The sequence below is a fragment of the Ammospiza caudacuta genome, chromosome 2, assembly GCF_027887145.1.
Source record: "Ammospiza caudacuta isolate bAmmCau1 chromosome 2, bAmmCau1.pri, whole genome shotgun sequence".
In the NCBI taxonomy this organism is placed as follows: Eukaryota; Metazoa; Chordata; class Aves; order Passeriformes; family Passerellidae; genus Ammospiza; species Ammospiza caudacuta.
This window is the reverse complement of record NC_080594.1, coordinates 37499461-37516012: the sequence shown is the minus strand read 5'-3', so window position 1 is coordinate 37516012 and position 16552 is coordinate 37499461. Positions and strand designations below refer to the sequence as shown.

General features: G+C 42.2%; 1 protein-coding gene across 4 annotated transcripts; it reads right to left on the bottom strand.

The window, feature by feature from the left end:
* Positions 1-5007: 5007 nt before the first annotated feature.
* Positions 5008-14994, bottom strand: HIKESHI (heat shock protein nuclear import factor hikeshi). Of its 4 annotated transcripts, none has more exons than XM_058800018.1 (6): positions 14858-14962; positions 14376-14484; positions 13883-14120; positions 10077-10228; positions 7448-7566; positions 5008-5691 (listed from the first exon to the last, which is right to left on the bottom strand). In XM_058800018.1, the coding sequence occupies exons 3-6, from the start codon at positions 14031-14033 to the stop codon at positions 5637-5639; spliced, it is 477 nt and encodes a 158-aa protein (XP_058656001.1). In that variant the 5' UTR covers positions 14034-14120; positions 14376-14484; positions 14858-14962; the 3' UTR covers positions 5008-5636. The 4 variants fall into 4 exon arrangements, with proteins under 4 accessions (XP_058656001.1, XP_058656002.1, XP_058656003.1 ...); XM_058800019.1 differs by lacking the exon at positions 14858-14962 and adding an exon at positions 14575-14628; XM_058800020.1 differs by lacking the exons at positions 14376-14484; positions 14858-14962 and adding an exon at positions 14977-14994.
* Positions 14995-16552: the final 1558 nt, after the last annotated feature.

Here is a 16552-nt window from a genome sequence, read left to right as displayed (position 1 = left end):
TGACAAATTTTAGTTTGTAGTATATAATTGTTTTTCTTTTTTCCTCTTTTAAATCCTTGCTCTTACTACTGGGGAAGTGCAGTAGTAGCACAGGTCCATCCAAAACGAGTATTTAATTGAGCTGGATTTTGGACCTTGTTATTCTTGCACAAGCCACATGGCCAGTATGATCTTTCTTGTGCCTATGAGTGTCTGGTCAAGAGGACATGGTCAGGAAGCCAAGTGTAAAACCAGAGTTGGGTGGAACCATGTAGAAGCCCGAGTACTGGAGGGAGGAAACTGAAATTCCTGCACAGTTGAACACAGATCAGGTGAAGGAGACAGGTGAGACTGGAGCCTGGAGAAAGAAACTTCCTGCACTTACAGAACTGCTGGCATAGTATTGGCCAGTGTTTACCCAACAGCAGTGGTCCATAGACCTCATAGATCATGCTGTGGAAAGTATGAGGGGTTGGCAGAGTCTGAAAAATTATGGGGCTGGGGTGTGGTTGGGAGAGCACTCCAGAAAGGCAGTGGGAGTGCTCAGGCTTCCTGCAGCCTCAAGGAAAGAGCTTGGATTGAATTAGCTGTACTAGGAACACTTGGGTTGGAGGCTGGTGCCACTTAGCCTTTGCAAATGCTTTACAGTAGCATGGCATTACACCATCTTCTGTGTTTTCACATGGCAGGGGTTTAGAGTGAATTGGGATACAAAAGCAGTAAGGATTTCTCAGCCATGGGTGTTGTTTTGGGACATAAGTGGTACAGTCTGAGAAATGAGCTGCTCTGTTGGAGAGGAAGAAAAGGAAGGGTGGTGCTTGACTGGAAAGAGGCCTAACAAAGTTAGGGTCAGCTTTAACTTCTGTTTTAACTTAGGAATGTACACAAGACTGTCCTCTTAAAATGCAGACAATTGTTCCAGGAGCTTTGCCCTGAGAAACCTAGATGGAGCTAAAATCAGATGAACAGTGTTATTGAAGGGAAGAACTTATGTAAGTAAAGCTGTAACAAGCCAAGGGGAGAAAAAATTCTTCTTTACAACAGTCAGCCCCATCTGCATGTAGAATTAGTAATATTTTGAAAATACACAACAGGGGAGAAAGTCTCTGTCAACAAGCAGACTGATAAAGCTCAAATAGATACAAAACTTATGTGTTTATTTCATTAGAGTGTTTTCTTCCTACAGTTGCCTAGTTCTAGACTAAAAAAAGGAGAAAAATGAAAATTATTGTGTGTCTTCTGGAAGATACAGAGCTATTAGAGTTCTAATCATTGCAAAAGAATTTAAAGAAGATTTTAATATTTTCCAAAACCTTTTAACCTTTTAATATATACTTTTGTGAAACATGCCTAAATTTTTCAACAATAGAAATGTGGTTTAACCCTAGTATTGGAGAAACCTACCAAAAATAGCCTGAAAGAAGATGTGGTTTTCTCCAGTGTCTTCAGGCCGTTTTTGGGTCCATTCTTTGGCAAATTCTGTAATTGATTCCTTCTGTTCCCCATCTCAAGACAAGTGAGGGAGAGGTAAAGTTAGGCTGATGAGTAACTACAGTAGTCAGAAAACTTTCAGAGGCTGCAAGTGTTGCTATAGAGGTCTTTTCTTCATGAACTCTGCATGAAGAGCATACTAAAATTTGAAGGTTGCTGATTCCCTCAGTTATTGCACACTGAGTATCTCCCTGAAGAGATAAAAAAAAAAGCTGAAGAGTAGAGGTACCTGGCAGCCTGTCTTATTCCACCAACTTTCAGAAACGTAAAAGTTGCATAAATGGTAGGCTTGCACTACAGTTCTAACTTTAAGGCAGAGACTTTGCCCACAGACAGCAAGGAGGTTTACACCAGAGCTGGAAGTAGAAACAGAAAACAGGTTCCTGATTGTTAAATCAGTGGTTCACTTAAAAGGTCTCTCTTCTCAGAGTATGGTCCTGTTTCCTGGGGTGATGCTCCATCTGGCGGTGAATGAATAAAGAACATTACCACAATGCAGTTTTAATTCAGGTTCTTCTTGAGGCTTTTAATTTTAAGCCAAAAAAAAAAAAAAAAAGCAAATTATGGATCAGATTTATGCAAATAATGGATCGCCCTTACTAGTATAGGTAGGAGTGCTTGTTTTCTCTGGTGCATTTCATGCTTTTGTTTACACTGATACACCACTGATTGTATTGGGGAGCTCTGGTTCCATGGCTAAATGTCAAGGAATTAACTTCCTCTGCAAGTGCTACAGACACAGTTAGGTTCACCTGAGAATGCTTTGCTGTCACCATGAGCTGTGTCAGAAAAATATTTACAATGAACAAATGAAGCAACTTCTAGAAAACAAATTAAAAAACTCTGTGCATAATTAGAATTTTGACTCCTTGATATGAATTTTGCATCTGTTTTTGTATAAGCCGGCAGTAATATATGCTCTTTGTTGCTTCCTGTGTTTTTAAATTTTTCTCTGGGCATGGTGGTGGTAGAAACAGGTAGGGCCCTTGTGACGAGAATCCCCACTCTAACAATCAATTCCTGTTGCCTTGAAAAGGAAAACAATTGGGAAAAAGTCCCAAAATTGAGGGAAATAGATATACCCCTGTCATGGTTATGAGTTTGGCATAGGAAGGGTGTGTTTAGCCTCAAAGCCTAAAAATCAGTTGACAGTATTTTTTTTTTAAGTAGTTTGTTTTTACAGGTTTTCTTTAAAACCTGAACTCCCTAGTATCTAGAAACTGGGAATGGGAAAATTACTCTAAATGTAGGAGGATCATTACAAAATAATTTGTATTACATTGAGGTTGTTACTATTACAGGCATTATACCTCTGGCTATACCTGGGGAAAGGAATTTTAGTGTTTTGTGTGTGGAGGAAAAAAAAGTGTATATGTGTATATATATATATATATATATATATAAAATATGTTGGAGAAAAAATGTGTATATATATATAAAATATGTTAAAGGCAAAATAGATGAATGTATGTATCTTTGTTTCTCCTCAGATCTTTTTCCTATAATCCTGTTCTCCCATGTGGTTTTAAAACCACAATGTTGAGATAAGAAGTGTTGTTGGGAGACAGGTTAGAAGACCCTGGAGTTTCTTAAATTAAATTTTCTTAGACAAACTGAATGCCTGTTTCCTCAAGCATCCTAACTAGTGATCATATGATAGGATCTCACAGAGCTAGTGAAACTCACCCACCATAATCCTATGCTTCAAAGCTGAGAAAGAAAAGGCACTTATGCTTGAGAAGCACAGTCTGGCCATCCACATAACCTGTAGAAATGAATCAGTTCTTACTTTCACAGCAGCTGTGAAAGGCAAAATACTGGTACTGAAGGGGGATAGACTGTTCCCTCTGTGAGCTTCTATTCTGTGAGCTCAATCACAGCAGGAAATAAAAGTAATTTACAAGGATGCTCTCAAGCATGTGCTACACTCAGTGAGCTCAGAGACACCTGCTGAACCCACAGGGGCTATAGCACTGGGAGAAGTCCTTAACCTATACTATTGAATTATTCAAACCCCATATAAATACATACTTTCATTTACAGCCCTAATGACTGGAGCAGGGGTAAGAGCAGCCACAGCACTCATGCTAGACTTAGTGACCTCACCCACATGGTCTAGTCTGGCCTGTCTGGCCTCCTGAAGCCCAAACAACATTCCCACCAGCATCTGGAATAACTAGAATGCAGCTTTGGTCAGGACAGAAGTGGCTTGCTATAACTAGCAGAGAGATGAGTGAGCAGCAGAGTGACAGCCTGTGCCCAAACAGGGCCCTTGGGTTTAAATACCATTTGTTCTATGACTTGCTCTTCACCAAACCATGACAGTGAGGGCCATAGAAAACTGCAACAAGTAGTGACATGAGGATTATTTCATAGAGGGCACTCTGGCCGGTCAGATGAGGAAGTTGTAGCTAGTACCTCTTTTTCTTACAAATAAATCACTTCTTTGTTAATTAAATTGTGCTGATGGAATGAGTCTGCTACATCATGTAGACACATATTCCCTAAGTCCTGATGCCTTGCAATGGCTTGTGAAGTGTTAATTACTTATTTTCACACCAGCCAGATCAGCCAGATCCTTCCTTAAAAGTGTGAGAAGCTGAGCAGTGACCACTCTTAACTTCCATTTGGTCCCTCTTGTCTTGTCTGATCCACTTCTATCACCAGCTATGTGAGGTATCTGCCACCTGTGTGACAAAACTACCACATCCTGCAGCAGAATTTGAGAGGTCACACACAATGATCCTAATGACCCATTCTGATGAGGGAGTTCAGCCTGGGCCTCTGCTAAGTTCCCTCATTGCTGTTTCTCTACAAACATTTGGCCTACAAATGTGTCCTTAAGAAAATTAAGGCTTTAGTCAAGCAGGCAACGCAAACTTTTCAGTCTTGCATCTGTGCCATGGCTTTTAGGAAATGAGCTTTGTTCCATAAATTATGTGGGGGAGAATTAGTTCTACTTTTCAAAAGCTGTTCTTGCAACAGCTTTCCTGGGTTTCATCAGTCTGTTTTCCTCCTCTTCTGGGGCCCAGGTTGAGCTCATTCCTTTTATTACTTGAGTCCCTCTGCTTTTATGCAAGGGAAGAGTCCATTTTAAGCTGAGGCAGAAATGACATAGGGTGTCACTGGGCACGTTTGCAGGACTGAGTTTCTGTTCTCAGGACAAGTGTGCCTAAGGCTGACTTGACTTGATAAAAGACTCCTTAAAGGCTTCATTCCCCAGTCAATGAAACCAGTAAAACTTTTATTTTCATGCCAGTGCTTTGGGAACAAGTCTTAGTCCTTGGTTACAGAAAGTAACTTACAAAAGCAAGATCTATTGCTCAAAATAGTATTTCTGATCAAGCTGATCTAGTGAACAGAAGGGCCAGCTGGACCTTACCTATGAGATACCTGGGCACGTGTGGCACCAGCAGAAACTGCACTGGTCATGAGACCACTCAGACCACCCCAAAATCCTACGGACTTATGAACAAATGTGACAGCCTTATCAGACACACCACATCTGTTTCTAAGAGAAACAAGATTTTACTCTCTTATTCTTCTAGCACAGCCAAAGTTCCCAAAGATTCCTCTTCATTATATATTCATACAGGAAAAGTTAAAGACAGGTACTCCAAGATTAAGCTCAACAGTTTCTTACTGCCAAAGAGGGAAATACTGCTGTACCATTTATATGAGCTGGGGACAAGAATATTGGTTGTCCACAAAATGGAAGAACTTACAGTGCAAGTACCAGCAGGAAAACCATCAGCATATTCACAGTTGCTTGATTACCCTTCAAATGAGGTAAAGAAGGAAAAATCTGCATTCAGTTTGTGTACAACACCCCAAAGCACCACACAAGTATGACACAGTGCTGCCATTTTTCAACTTGTAATTTTTTCCACTTTAAATGCAGTTTCAAAGAAGTATTTCTACATGGAACACTGATTTCTTGTTGCAGCCAAGCACTTCAATTAAATAAACCAACATGCAGACTAGTCATTTTCATTGATTTTAATTTTAAATACTGTTCAAGAGTAATATAAAAGTTACTAGTTTGTCTATTTAGACTAATCGTTGTTTGGGTTTTTGCCCTCCTCCTCCACGAAAATCTTCAGTAGTTACTTGATGCATCTTTCAGGTAACACTTTAGAAAGAACCCCAAATGACAGAATTTAAGTTTATGTTTTCCAGAAGAGAGGGTTCTGTGTCAGACGTCTCTGGAAGTTTTCATACCTAGAAAAATTAAAAAAACAACAAAAAAATAACAGCTCCTGCATATAAAATTGTGTTTTTAAAAAAGAGTACAAATAATTTAGTCTATGCAGAGAACATGATAAATTACATCTATTTCACACCAGGAAATCACAATTCCATTTGCATATCTAGAATATTTGCAGTTAGACTTGTGTATTTCACCAAGATGAATTTCATTAAAGCAGTATCCCAGAGGAGACTCATTCAAGCTTAGTAAAATGGTAAGTTCATTTAGATTGGACATGAGGAAAATTTTCTCCACTGAAGGGGTTGTCAAGCACTGGAAGTGGTGGAGCCACCATCCTTGGTGGTGTTTAAAAGACACGTGGACATGTTTTATCAGCCCTGGGTTTGTGGTGCACTTGGCAGCAGGAGGGGAATGGTTGGACTCCATCTTAAAGGTCTGTTCCAACCTAAACAAGTCCATGAATTATAAGTGACTGTTTTATGCATAGCATTTTGGGGCTAGGAAATCATGAATGAATGTATGAATCTGAGGCTGGATGGTAATGTTTTAGTAAAATCAAAATAGGGAAACGTAAGTCTCTAACATACAAGGCAAACATGTACACACACATGCTGTCCTAATTTCAATTTTCATACTCACAAAACCAAGCAAACCATAAACAAACAGCATTCACTGTTGACACACAGTGAAGAAACAGACAAAATATACAATTTCTGTGCCTTTCTACAAGAAAAAAAAATAGAGAAGCCTATAGGCTTTGAGCCACAAAAGTTACAACTCCCCTTTTAATCCTCACAAACCCAAAATGTAAGGAATCAAAAGATATTGCCAATGAAACAAAGGAAACCACAAAATGTTCTCCTAAACCTCATGGTTCATAGCCCAGCTCAAGTGAGAAAAGACTGAAGGGTTTAAAACCAATTCAGCCTCACCCAGGCACTCACCAGTCACATCAGAGACCCTACGCACATACAGTTCATGGAGTTAGTAGTTACTTCTAAACACAAGGCATCTGCATCAAATTACACTCCCAAACAATACACAGGGCTCTCATCAACTGCTTGCATATTCATGAGATCTTACTAATGATAAAACTGTATTCAGATAATCTCAAACAGAGATTAAAGAGGGGCTTAGGTTAATACTGCAGAGGCTAAATAAATAAGGCCAAACTGATAGGAAAGACATTTTCAGATAACCTAAAGGATTGCCTGCAGTTCACAATTTATCTCCAGACTACACAGGCTATCCCCAGACAGTTATTAAACCAGTCCCTGGAAAACAACTCCCAGAGGCATTGGTGTATTTACACTCAAGGATCTTGGTGACAGAACCAGGTCAACTAGTAACATGATTTCATCACCTCTCACATATTCTTAAGTAAGGCAACTATGCTGGAACTATGTCTAGGAAGAGACCAAATAAAACAAATAAGCATAAATTGATGAGTATCAGTGTGCTCTGTCTTCCCATAACTCCAGAGCATTTGCATTATCAGCAACACAAGGCAAATGCATATATGTTAAAAGCAACCCTTGTAGAACCAAAAAAAGTTTCATTGGTTGCACAGCACTTTTCTAACAAAAAAAAGCTGACAAATAAATATAAAAACAGTGGGCAGGACCTCTCTATACTAGAAATAAACAATAATTTTAAACACTTCTGCATCATCTCACTGAATAGCATTACAATAGTTCAGTGCTTAGAAATGATGGTCTAATGCCTAGAAAAAAAACCCCATTTGTTACTAAAGATCACTGCCATTACCATTTCAGAACTACATTTGCAGGAATGAAAGCTTCAGAAGGATTTGGGGTCATCTGTGCCTGAGTGACAGCAAACGAGGAAGCAAAGTTATAGAAGTTATCCAACATCTTCTGAGTGAACTGAAAAAAAAAGAAGAGATATTTTAAGGAAGTTCGTTCTTCAATTTGAACTTTTGTGCAAAAGTTTAAGATATACAGCTCCTACATGAAGTAATTTTGTCATTACTTCATCACTGTCATCTAAAACACAGTGGGAAAGTGGATGTAGTAGGTCCAGAGACAATGATCAAAACATCCCAAGCTTCAGTCTTGCCCTCAGATCCATCTGGCATCCAGAAATCATTTTAAGAATCTTCACTTGCCCTCTCCCTGCTCAGTTTCATCCAACTGGACAAACAGCTTTGGGAAGAACATTTTCTGTTTGTGTGACAAAGAAGTGATGCAGTGACAAGAGCTGTCCCTCTCCTCCAAACTGAATAATCAGAAGAACTCCAGACTGGGCCAAAGCTGCCATTCTCGCTCCCAGAAAAACACTTGTTAAACGACTGGAAAAGGCTGCAATCTATTTACAGCACATCACACTCCAGTGACAGGGCAATTTCCTTTAGCATTCCCCACAGAAGGGCTGCTGTTCTGGCATCTTTTATCACAAGATCTTGTGGGGAAAACACCTAAAGGATGCACAGGGCACTCCTAAACTGTAGGACTAGGAAAGAAAAGAGTGAAAGAGAGGCCAAGGAACAGTAAGCCCTGTGTGCAGAGGATAAGGCTGTAGGACATTCCCAGTCAGCCTACAAATATACAAGATACAGTACGTCCTTATTTCCTCTATTAAAAAAAAAGAAAAAAAAAGTTATTCTTTGCTTTGATGGGAGAACAAAGAATTTTCATATAGAAAATTTCACAGACAGTGAAATGATACAGGAAAACAAAACAGAGCCTGAGTTAATAAATGCAGTCTTGTGCTCCTCTCTGACAAAAGGAGCAGAAGAAATCACATCCCAGAACCCTACCCTCATTGCAGAACTAAATGGTTTTGTCCTACTTCTTTTTTATATACATTTATACACATAAAAAAGACATATTCAATCATAAATCTTCATAAAACTTACTAAAAATGTAATAGGAGATCAACTTCATAACTTAGGGTAGCAACAGACGATTTTGCCATTAAAAAACCACTTTTATTGCTATAATGTAGCAGTTCCAAAGAGCAGATGTCAAATCTTAAATGAAAGCTATTCATTATTCACAAATATGATCCCAGTCATACATGCCCTTCCTCTGCAATCTACTCCTGCAAAGGTTTCCTTCCACTTTGACCTCACACGTTTTCTCTGTAGGAGTAAGTAGTACTTCACCCTTTGGGTCAACTGCATTCCTTGAAGGCAATTACAATTTCACTTAAGATGTTCAGAGTCAGATGCTGCTCTTTTTCAACAGAAAAATTCACTTAACTGAGAATAACATTTGTAAAACTGTTATGCAATCAGGAGGTGGTTCTTTTTCTTTAAATACTACTGCCAGAAAAATCCATGAGCCACCTTGCAAATGACCTGATATGGCACATTATTCCTCCTAACTTAACTACTGCTATAATAAATATTTGTGGAATCAGAAATATTTTTTAGGTGTTATTAGCACCTAACAACTCCAGAAAAGCTCAATTAACTGTACTATACAAAGACAGCTGTTGGTCAACTCCTAGTCATGGTAACTTTCTGCAAGAAGCATTACCTATCTGGAGCTACAATGTGTATAAGCTGCCAAAGAACGTCAGCTACAGTATCAGGATTACTGTACAATTACCAGTCTCAGCAAGCACCTGGAAGGAAAGTGAGAAGGTAAAAAAGGCCTGAAGAAAAGCCTCAGCAACTGCTGAAATGCTAAAAGAAAATGCCAGAGCCATCAGTGTTAGGGAAATCAAGACCCACTATGCAGGTCTAGCTTGCCTGGGACTGCTCTCAGACTGCCAACGAACTGCCAGAGCTGGTTGAGGATTTCCAGAGGTTCAAACTAATGGACAGGCTGGGTTAAAAAAATGGCACATTGTAGCCCAAGGCCTGATCCACAGAGAAGGCACTGGGGAAAAACAAAAAAACCCCCATTGTGTGGGAAAGGGCATACTTCTGTAGTTCTGCAGAGCAACATCAGAAGGATTTCTCCAGGGAAAATGGAACACCTGAATATCTCTCTGCATCCATGGCCACATTTGCCTTAACGTGTGAGTAATTTCTGACTATCCCTGCAAGTCTACGTACTGAAGCTTCAGCACCTACAACTCACCAAAGATCCACTGTCTCTTACATGGATTTAGTCATAGCTGCTCCTGTAAGAAGTATATAAATAATTTTGGAGTGGAGTGACACTGACACAAGTGAATCTCTTGGCCTCATGTCACTGAGGATGAAAATTCCAGTCTTTTATAGGAGACAGTTTTTCAGTGTAAGAAAAAGCAATTTCATAGTATCAATGCACTCAACCAAATTATTTGACAATTATTAGGTTGCTTACAATCCTACTGCCACCCCCAGCAGCATCCCCTACCCACTCCCCAGTTAGTGCTTCAGAGGCTCAATTCTTGAGACTTCCACAGAAAAAGAATTTCTGAAAACGAAAGTCCATGCTACCTCTGTGAATGAATCTACTGATGACACAGCAGCACTTGCAACAGGAGTCTGCTGGGCCAGGTTCTCCAGCAGTTCCACTGAGATTCCAATCTGAGCCACTGTTGGTGTCTGTGGGAGGTTCATGGCACCAAAGGGGTGTTGACTTCCCTTCCCTGAAAGCACCACGAACAGCACACGTTAGGTCTGGCACACACGGAAAGGCTGCGTAACTTCAATCACCGTGTTTCTCCCGTAGAAGGCATTCCCCAGCTCCCACCAGAGGGATCTCCCTGTCCCAGGAAATGCAGAAAAACCACAGTCCAAGCACAGGCAAAAGTACACACAAGCACAACAGATAGAACAGTGTGACTGGTACATTTAAAAAGCACAAGAGATCATTAGGAAATTTTTAAAAACCAGAAAAAACATGACTTTACAGCTCCCTCTGAAGTAAATGGAAAGAGGGAATATGATCAGCAAGTGAAAGACAGCAGAACCTTTTTCTACAGGAACCAAGTTTTTAAATCACATTTGGGCAATTGCAGATAAACAAGAAATATGCATCACTGCTGCAGTTGTTTGATTCACTCATTAAAGCCACATTCTACTGAACCTGCTCTGAAAAAGTAGCGAGCACTGGTTTATGGCCCCTCTGACTCAGGGAAGGCTGGGCAGCCCCAGGTCTCATCTGAACTGCTAAACCCCACCAAAAGCAGCAAAGGTCAAAGAAATAGTCATGGAACAGAGAGGTCTCTGACTTAGCAAGTGCCACAAAGAAAACAAGGAACCATCCCCAAACTGCATGCCACAAACACAGGCACCATCCCAGCCCTCTGCCCTCACTTCTGACCTTTCTCAACCCATACTTTCAGTCCCAGCTTCTGCCAAGGTCTCTGCAAACAAGGACAGACACTTAGCATCACTTAAATCATGCACTCTTCTGTCAGCATCTCTAAGGGAAAATGCAGGAAAAGGCCTGTGGGACCAGAGTGCTATCAGTAAGCAAACACTAATACTGCACCTGTGTTTGTGGGAACACAATAGTCAAGTACACTCTTAACACAGAGGCAATGTTTCAGCAGCACTCTCTGGCCTCTTAGTAGCAGGAGAAAGCAAAGCTAATCAAGAGCTGTCCTGCACACCAGTCAGCACTATCTTGAGCTGCCAGAAAAGCTAATGAAGATCAAAAGCACCATCTCAGTCAAAAACTCAGCCAGCAAAAACAGCCTGACAAGTTAAACTGAGATCAGGACTGAAGACCTCAGGAACTCGACCATTTCTCTGCAGAGACACAAGGCACAAAGAAGCAAACAGCCAACCCCTCCAGAAAGTGCACTCACAAACTCAGCACCCTTTTCAATTGAAGTGTTGCTCCTTGGTCCAGATTCTACAACTGCAATATAGTGCCACCTTATGAGTAAAGCACTCCTATTAAAATGTTACTTTAACATAAGCCAAGTAAGAAGAGAGTTCATCTCCTGAAATGCTATTTAGAACCTCTTCTGAGAAACGCCATTTTATTGCCGTATCATCTCACATTTGCTGTTGTTGGATGCTTGCTTGATACAAGCTATCAGAAACCAAGTATCAAGTTCATTATTACAATCCCAACAGCAACAGAACTGGTACAAGTTTTGCATCTTGTAACATCTTCACCTGAGAAACTGACATTTCAATAAAAATGTACCATCTTCAAGCAACAGGCTCTGTTACAATGTATGATTACTTTAGACAGTCATGATACAAACAATAAAACACATCCATTCCATTCACTTTCCATGAACTCCCACAGAACCACGGCCTTGGAAAGATGTCTGCCTAAAAGTGTGCAATAAAAGCATCCATTGCCATCCTTACACCAGGAGAAACACACTCCAAGTTTTCCATGCTTGGCTCTAGCAATTAGCATTCCAAACCTTACAAACGCAGAGAATGTTAATCGCTACTGAAATACAAGCTCAGTTTTTTGTATGCAGACACTACACTCTCCAACACATTACATCACTGCAGAGAAACTGCTATCAGAAAAGTATTTTTCCACCCATTTCTTTCCCTTCATTGAACCCTTAATTCAGTGATTGAGCCCTTTACCTTTCAGCCCAGCCACAATAAAATCCTTACCCATGTATACCCTCAAATGCAGACATGATATTAGAGCATAAACAGCATGGCAGCAGAAGTCTGTATGGAAAAGGCTCTGCTGTAACTCTTACCCCACTTGTGAACTTACTCCCAGTAAGGGTGCAAAATAGAAACCCAAAGTTTTTTTTCTATTTCTACCACACCTTCATAACATAAAAACCTTTCAATTCCAAGGCAAGGAGCATTTCTAAGTCCCTTCTCTACATGTAAACAAATGAAACTCTGCTACAACTACTTCTTCCCAGGGAGCTGACAGGGACACATCCTGGGTCCTCTCAAGCTGGTATTAAACCCAAAATGCAGAGTTCAAGCAGCAGCAATGTCTCTCAATGATTCCAGCTCTCTGTTATGTAGTCTTCTCCACCTTAGAATAATTTATGACCATGGAAACTTAGATTGTGTAGCTTAGACTGAGTCCACAGTCAGAGCAAAGCTGCAGACAATGGGAATGGCAGAGCTCTCTGCTGCTCAAATCAAGCACAGCAGTGCCTCAAGGCACTGCAAATGTGTTCAGCTATGTCACTGAGTTCTTCCTTGAGAGCAGCCCTTACCAGGAAATTACAGCTAATCATGCAAAAAGCATCTGAAAATGCATCTTCCTCCAAAGCTGTCACAGACCACACACCAGTGAGTCTTTCAAGCACAAGAAATATACACCAAAAGCACTGGTGATATGCTTTACTGTTACACTGACCACACAGCTTTGGGATACACAAAACCACATCCCCCAAACCCTTCTGAAGGTGCTCCCTCTTTTGAAGCAAGCCCAAATTTCTGAGGAATGTGTATAATCAGAATTCATTTTGCTTTGCAGCTTGAAAGCCCTTATCTCAACCATACTGCCCCATCCAGGCCTGACCCAAAAGAAAGAATGCCATGTTATGAATGAATGCATTTTAGCAGAGCAAACTCAACACTAAATTCAACAGAAATTCGAGTTAAAGATGTAGACTACATCCAAATCTACAAAAGCTGTGTACTACTTTATCACTGTAACACTTTGGGCTGCTTGACTGATGTATCTGTCCCTTTCATCCAACAAAGGTGTGCCATTGGAATGTCTCATCATTTTTAGAATGCACACAGCACACCCCTCGTACTTAGGAAAGCACATGCACACACACACACACACACTCTACTCAGTGTGCCTAAAGTACTAAAACATTTGGAAAGCTGCTTTCCAATGGGGACACCCTCTATTGGCCAGTTCTATAGAGCAACTGCCCCTGGCTGGGTAGTGCCAGCTGTCAGAAATCACTGCCAGGCTCCACTCCCTGCAAAATCTGTCTGTGCTATAAAGAATACAACCACTTAGCAGAGGAGGCTGATGGAAAATGCTGCTGGCCTGTCTAGACAAACACCTAAAACCATGGCAGGGAAATTACAAGGTAATTTTTCCTCCATGCAGAGGACAAAAACGCATCAAGTCTGCTTAGAAGAATTTCCAGATCAACACCACACACAAGAGAAGATGAGACAGCAACTTCACAAGGAACAGTAACACACAGACAGACTTCCATGAAGATGACAGGCTGCTTTTAGTACATCTGCTCAACACTATCTGAAAACACAGAGTGTGCTGCCCTTTTAAGTAGCTTTTTGTTCAAAGCAACCTTCACACATTTATCCCTTATGCATTCCGGAACGCATCTGTTGCAGCGACTGCTATGTTCTACCAGTCTTACCGGATTTGAGACCAGAAATTTTGAAGATGGCACTTGGCTTCTCATTAGTGACAAACCCCAGCAGCTGCCACACTGCCATCCCACTCTGGTCTGGGTAACAAAAATAGACAGATCCTCCCATTCCATCTGGAAAAGGTATAGTTCCCAGCATGAAGACCACTACATGGTTGATGTTTTCATAGTCTGGTAAATCAAATACAAATTTGTCTTCAGCCACTTGTTGGGGCGCAGCTTGCACCTAAAGAGAACAAAACCTTTATTAGTATTAACATGTTTCTCATCTTCATCTGTCTGCGAATTTCCTTTTACAGAAATACACCTAAAGTGGTACATAACAAAAAGTGAGGAAAGTACTAGCCTAAAGAGCAAATAGCCAGATAAAAGTCAAACACAGCAGAAGAACAACTGCAAAAAATATTACCAGAAAGACACAACAGTCTTGTTCTACCTGCACTGAACACATATCCCACCCGGGACTACAGGATCAGAATACCTTCGCTCCCCATGTGCGTAGGAGGAAAGTAGGGTGCAGAAGAGGTTGCCAAGTCACTAAGAAGTGGCTGTTGACCACCTGGCTGGCACAACCCCAGGATCATGGAAACCTGTTCACATAGGAAATACAATAGACCTTGAGAAAGGCAGCAGAAGGATGGCTGAATGAATGCCAGAGCAAAAGATACCCTCCTCTTTACCCGAGATGCCACATCCTTGCAGCCAAGGCACAATCTAGCCTTAAAAAGCTTCTTTTAAGCTCCCAGCTTGTCTCTGAGGAGACAACACTGCCAGGGGGATGGCAAGCGCCTCCCGGCACGGACGCTCGACAAGACAGCAGCCTGCGGGGACGCGGGGCAGCAGCCAGCCGAGCGCCGGGCAGGCGGGGCCCCTGCCTGGGGCCGGGGGGCCCAGGGCCCTGCGGCAGCTCCACCCCGCCCCCGAGCGGGTTGAGGGCCCCGCCCGGGCCCGGGCAGCGCTCACCAGCCTGCCCGCCACCAGGCAGCCGAACATGGCGGCGGCCGGCGAACCCCCTCAGACGCCTCGCTACTCCCGAGCCTCCATGAGCGCCGTCCCCGGAAAGTCAACACGCCCCCGCTCACCCCGGCACCGCCGAGTCACTTCCGCGGCGCCGCCGACACGGACTACAACTCCCGCAGTGCAACGCGCGGCCGCGCCCAGGCGGTGTGGGTGAGTCGGAGTGAAGCATGACGGGAGATGTAGTTCTTCGCGTCACGACGCTGATGCGCGTGATGGGTGGCGCTGCCCCGGGCCAGCCCTGCACCTGCCTCAGGGGCTGTGGGCAGGGGTGCTCTCAGCAAAAGTACCGCAGAGTCTTTTGGCCTTGTGTTTTAGCTAGGCTGAGCTGTCATAGATCCATGATAATGGCGTCTAGGCATGGCATGAAATTAGGCAGCAGAGGAAGAAAATGAACAGGGGGATGAGGAGAAGAAGTTCATCTGGTAAATCTCCCATAAATTATGACAAAAGTTCCCCTCAGCTCAAGACACAAAGATTGGTTTTCAGTCTCTGTTCTCAGGGCGGTTCCCTTGCAAGTCAGTGCAATGTAAGCTGCGCCTGTGTTCTTTGGGCTGAGGGGAGCTCCTGTGCTTCCTTGCTTGTGGTCTCCTGGGTGTCAGAGCACAGGAAACAAATGGAAACAAATCATTCCTTGCTTTGACTGAGAACAGTGTTCTGCACTTTCTGTAGAAGCCATTTCTTTAAATCTTGCTCTCATGTGTCATTTGGTGTTTACACGAGTACTTTGATTCATGCTTCAATCTTAATCATACTCGTGTTTATATTTCTGTCACAAATCTTTATGAACCCTGTCCCATTTTACCATGCCAGTGTGCTGCTATGGACTGTGAGACCTGAGATTCACCCAACTCTGTAGGCAATGTCAGGATCTTTCCTGCAGCCAGGATCACATTGGGTGGACAGCTTCTCCTGTCCTCTGCCCTCCCAGACCCTGGGCACTGCAGCTGTGGCTTATGGCAGAGGTCTGTCACTGGGGAAGCTCCCAGGCTGTAGCTTTTGTTGCCCACTTTGTGGTAGTAAAGTTTTAGCTAAGGATTGTGCTGCCTTTCCAAATGCTAAAAACTTAAACAAAATGAAGACCCCAGTGCCTGCTACCAGATGGAGTAACCAACCTGTCCTTTGCAGTGTGAAAATGTGAGGGAATTACGGGAGCAAGACCTATTAAAAATGCTGATGCTAGCCCACAGTTATTTGTACAGGCATGGTGCAATATGTGTTTCTGCCTGTTTCACCTCTTGCATGTAGTAAGAAGCCCAGGTGTAAGAAGTATTGAGGCAGTAGAGCAGAACTGCTTAGTCCCAGGCTCATTTTGGATTTGAACCTTTGCAAGTGAGTTCTTCACTTGGCAGGTGCTTTTCCAGCTGGCCCCAATGAACTGGAAAGAAAGAAAGTATTTTAAAGCTTGAGATATTGCAAATTAGTGGAGGGTGGCCAAGCTCTGCGGTGCAGCCACTGAGACACAACAAGAAATCTGCTAATTAGGCAAGAGCTCATCTCAGATTGCCAGTTTGCTGCAAACCTCTGAGATTACACCGTGTCGAAAGGCTCAGGGCAGCCTGATCTCAGCAGGGCTCTCATGCACTCTTGCTTAGGCATGATTTTTTTTTCCCAGTTTAAACCTAATTATTTACTATTTAT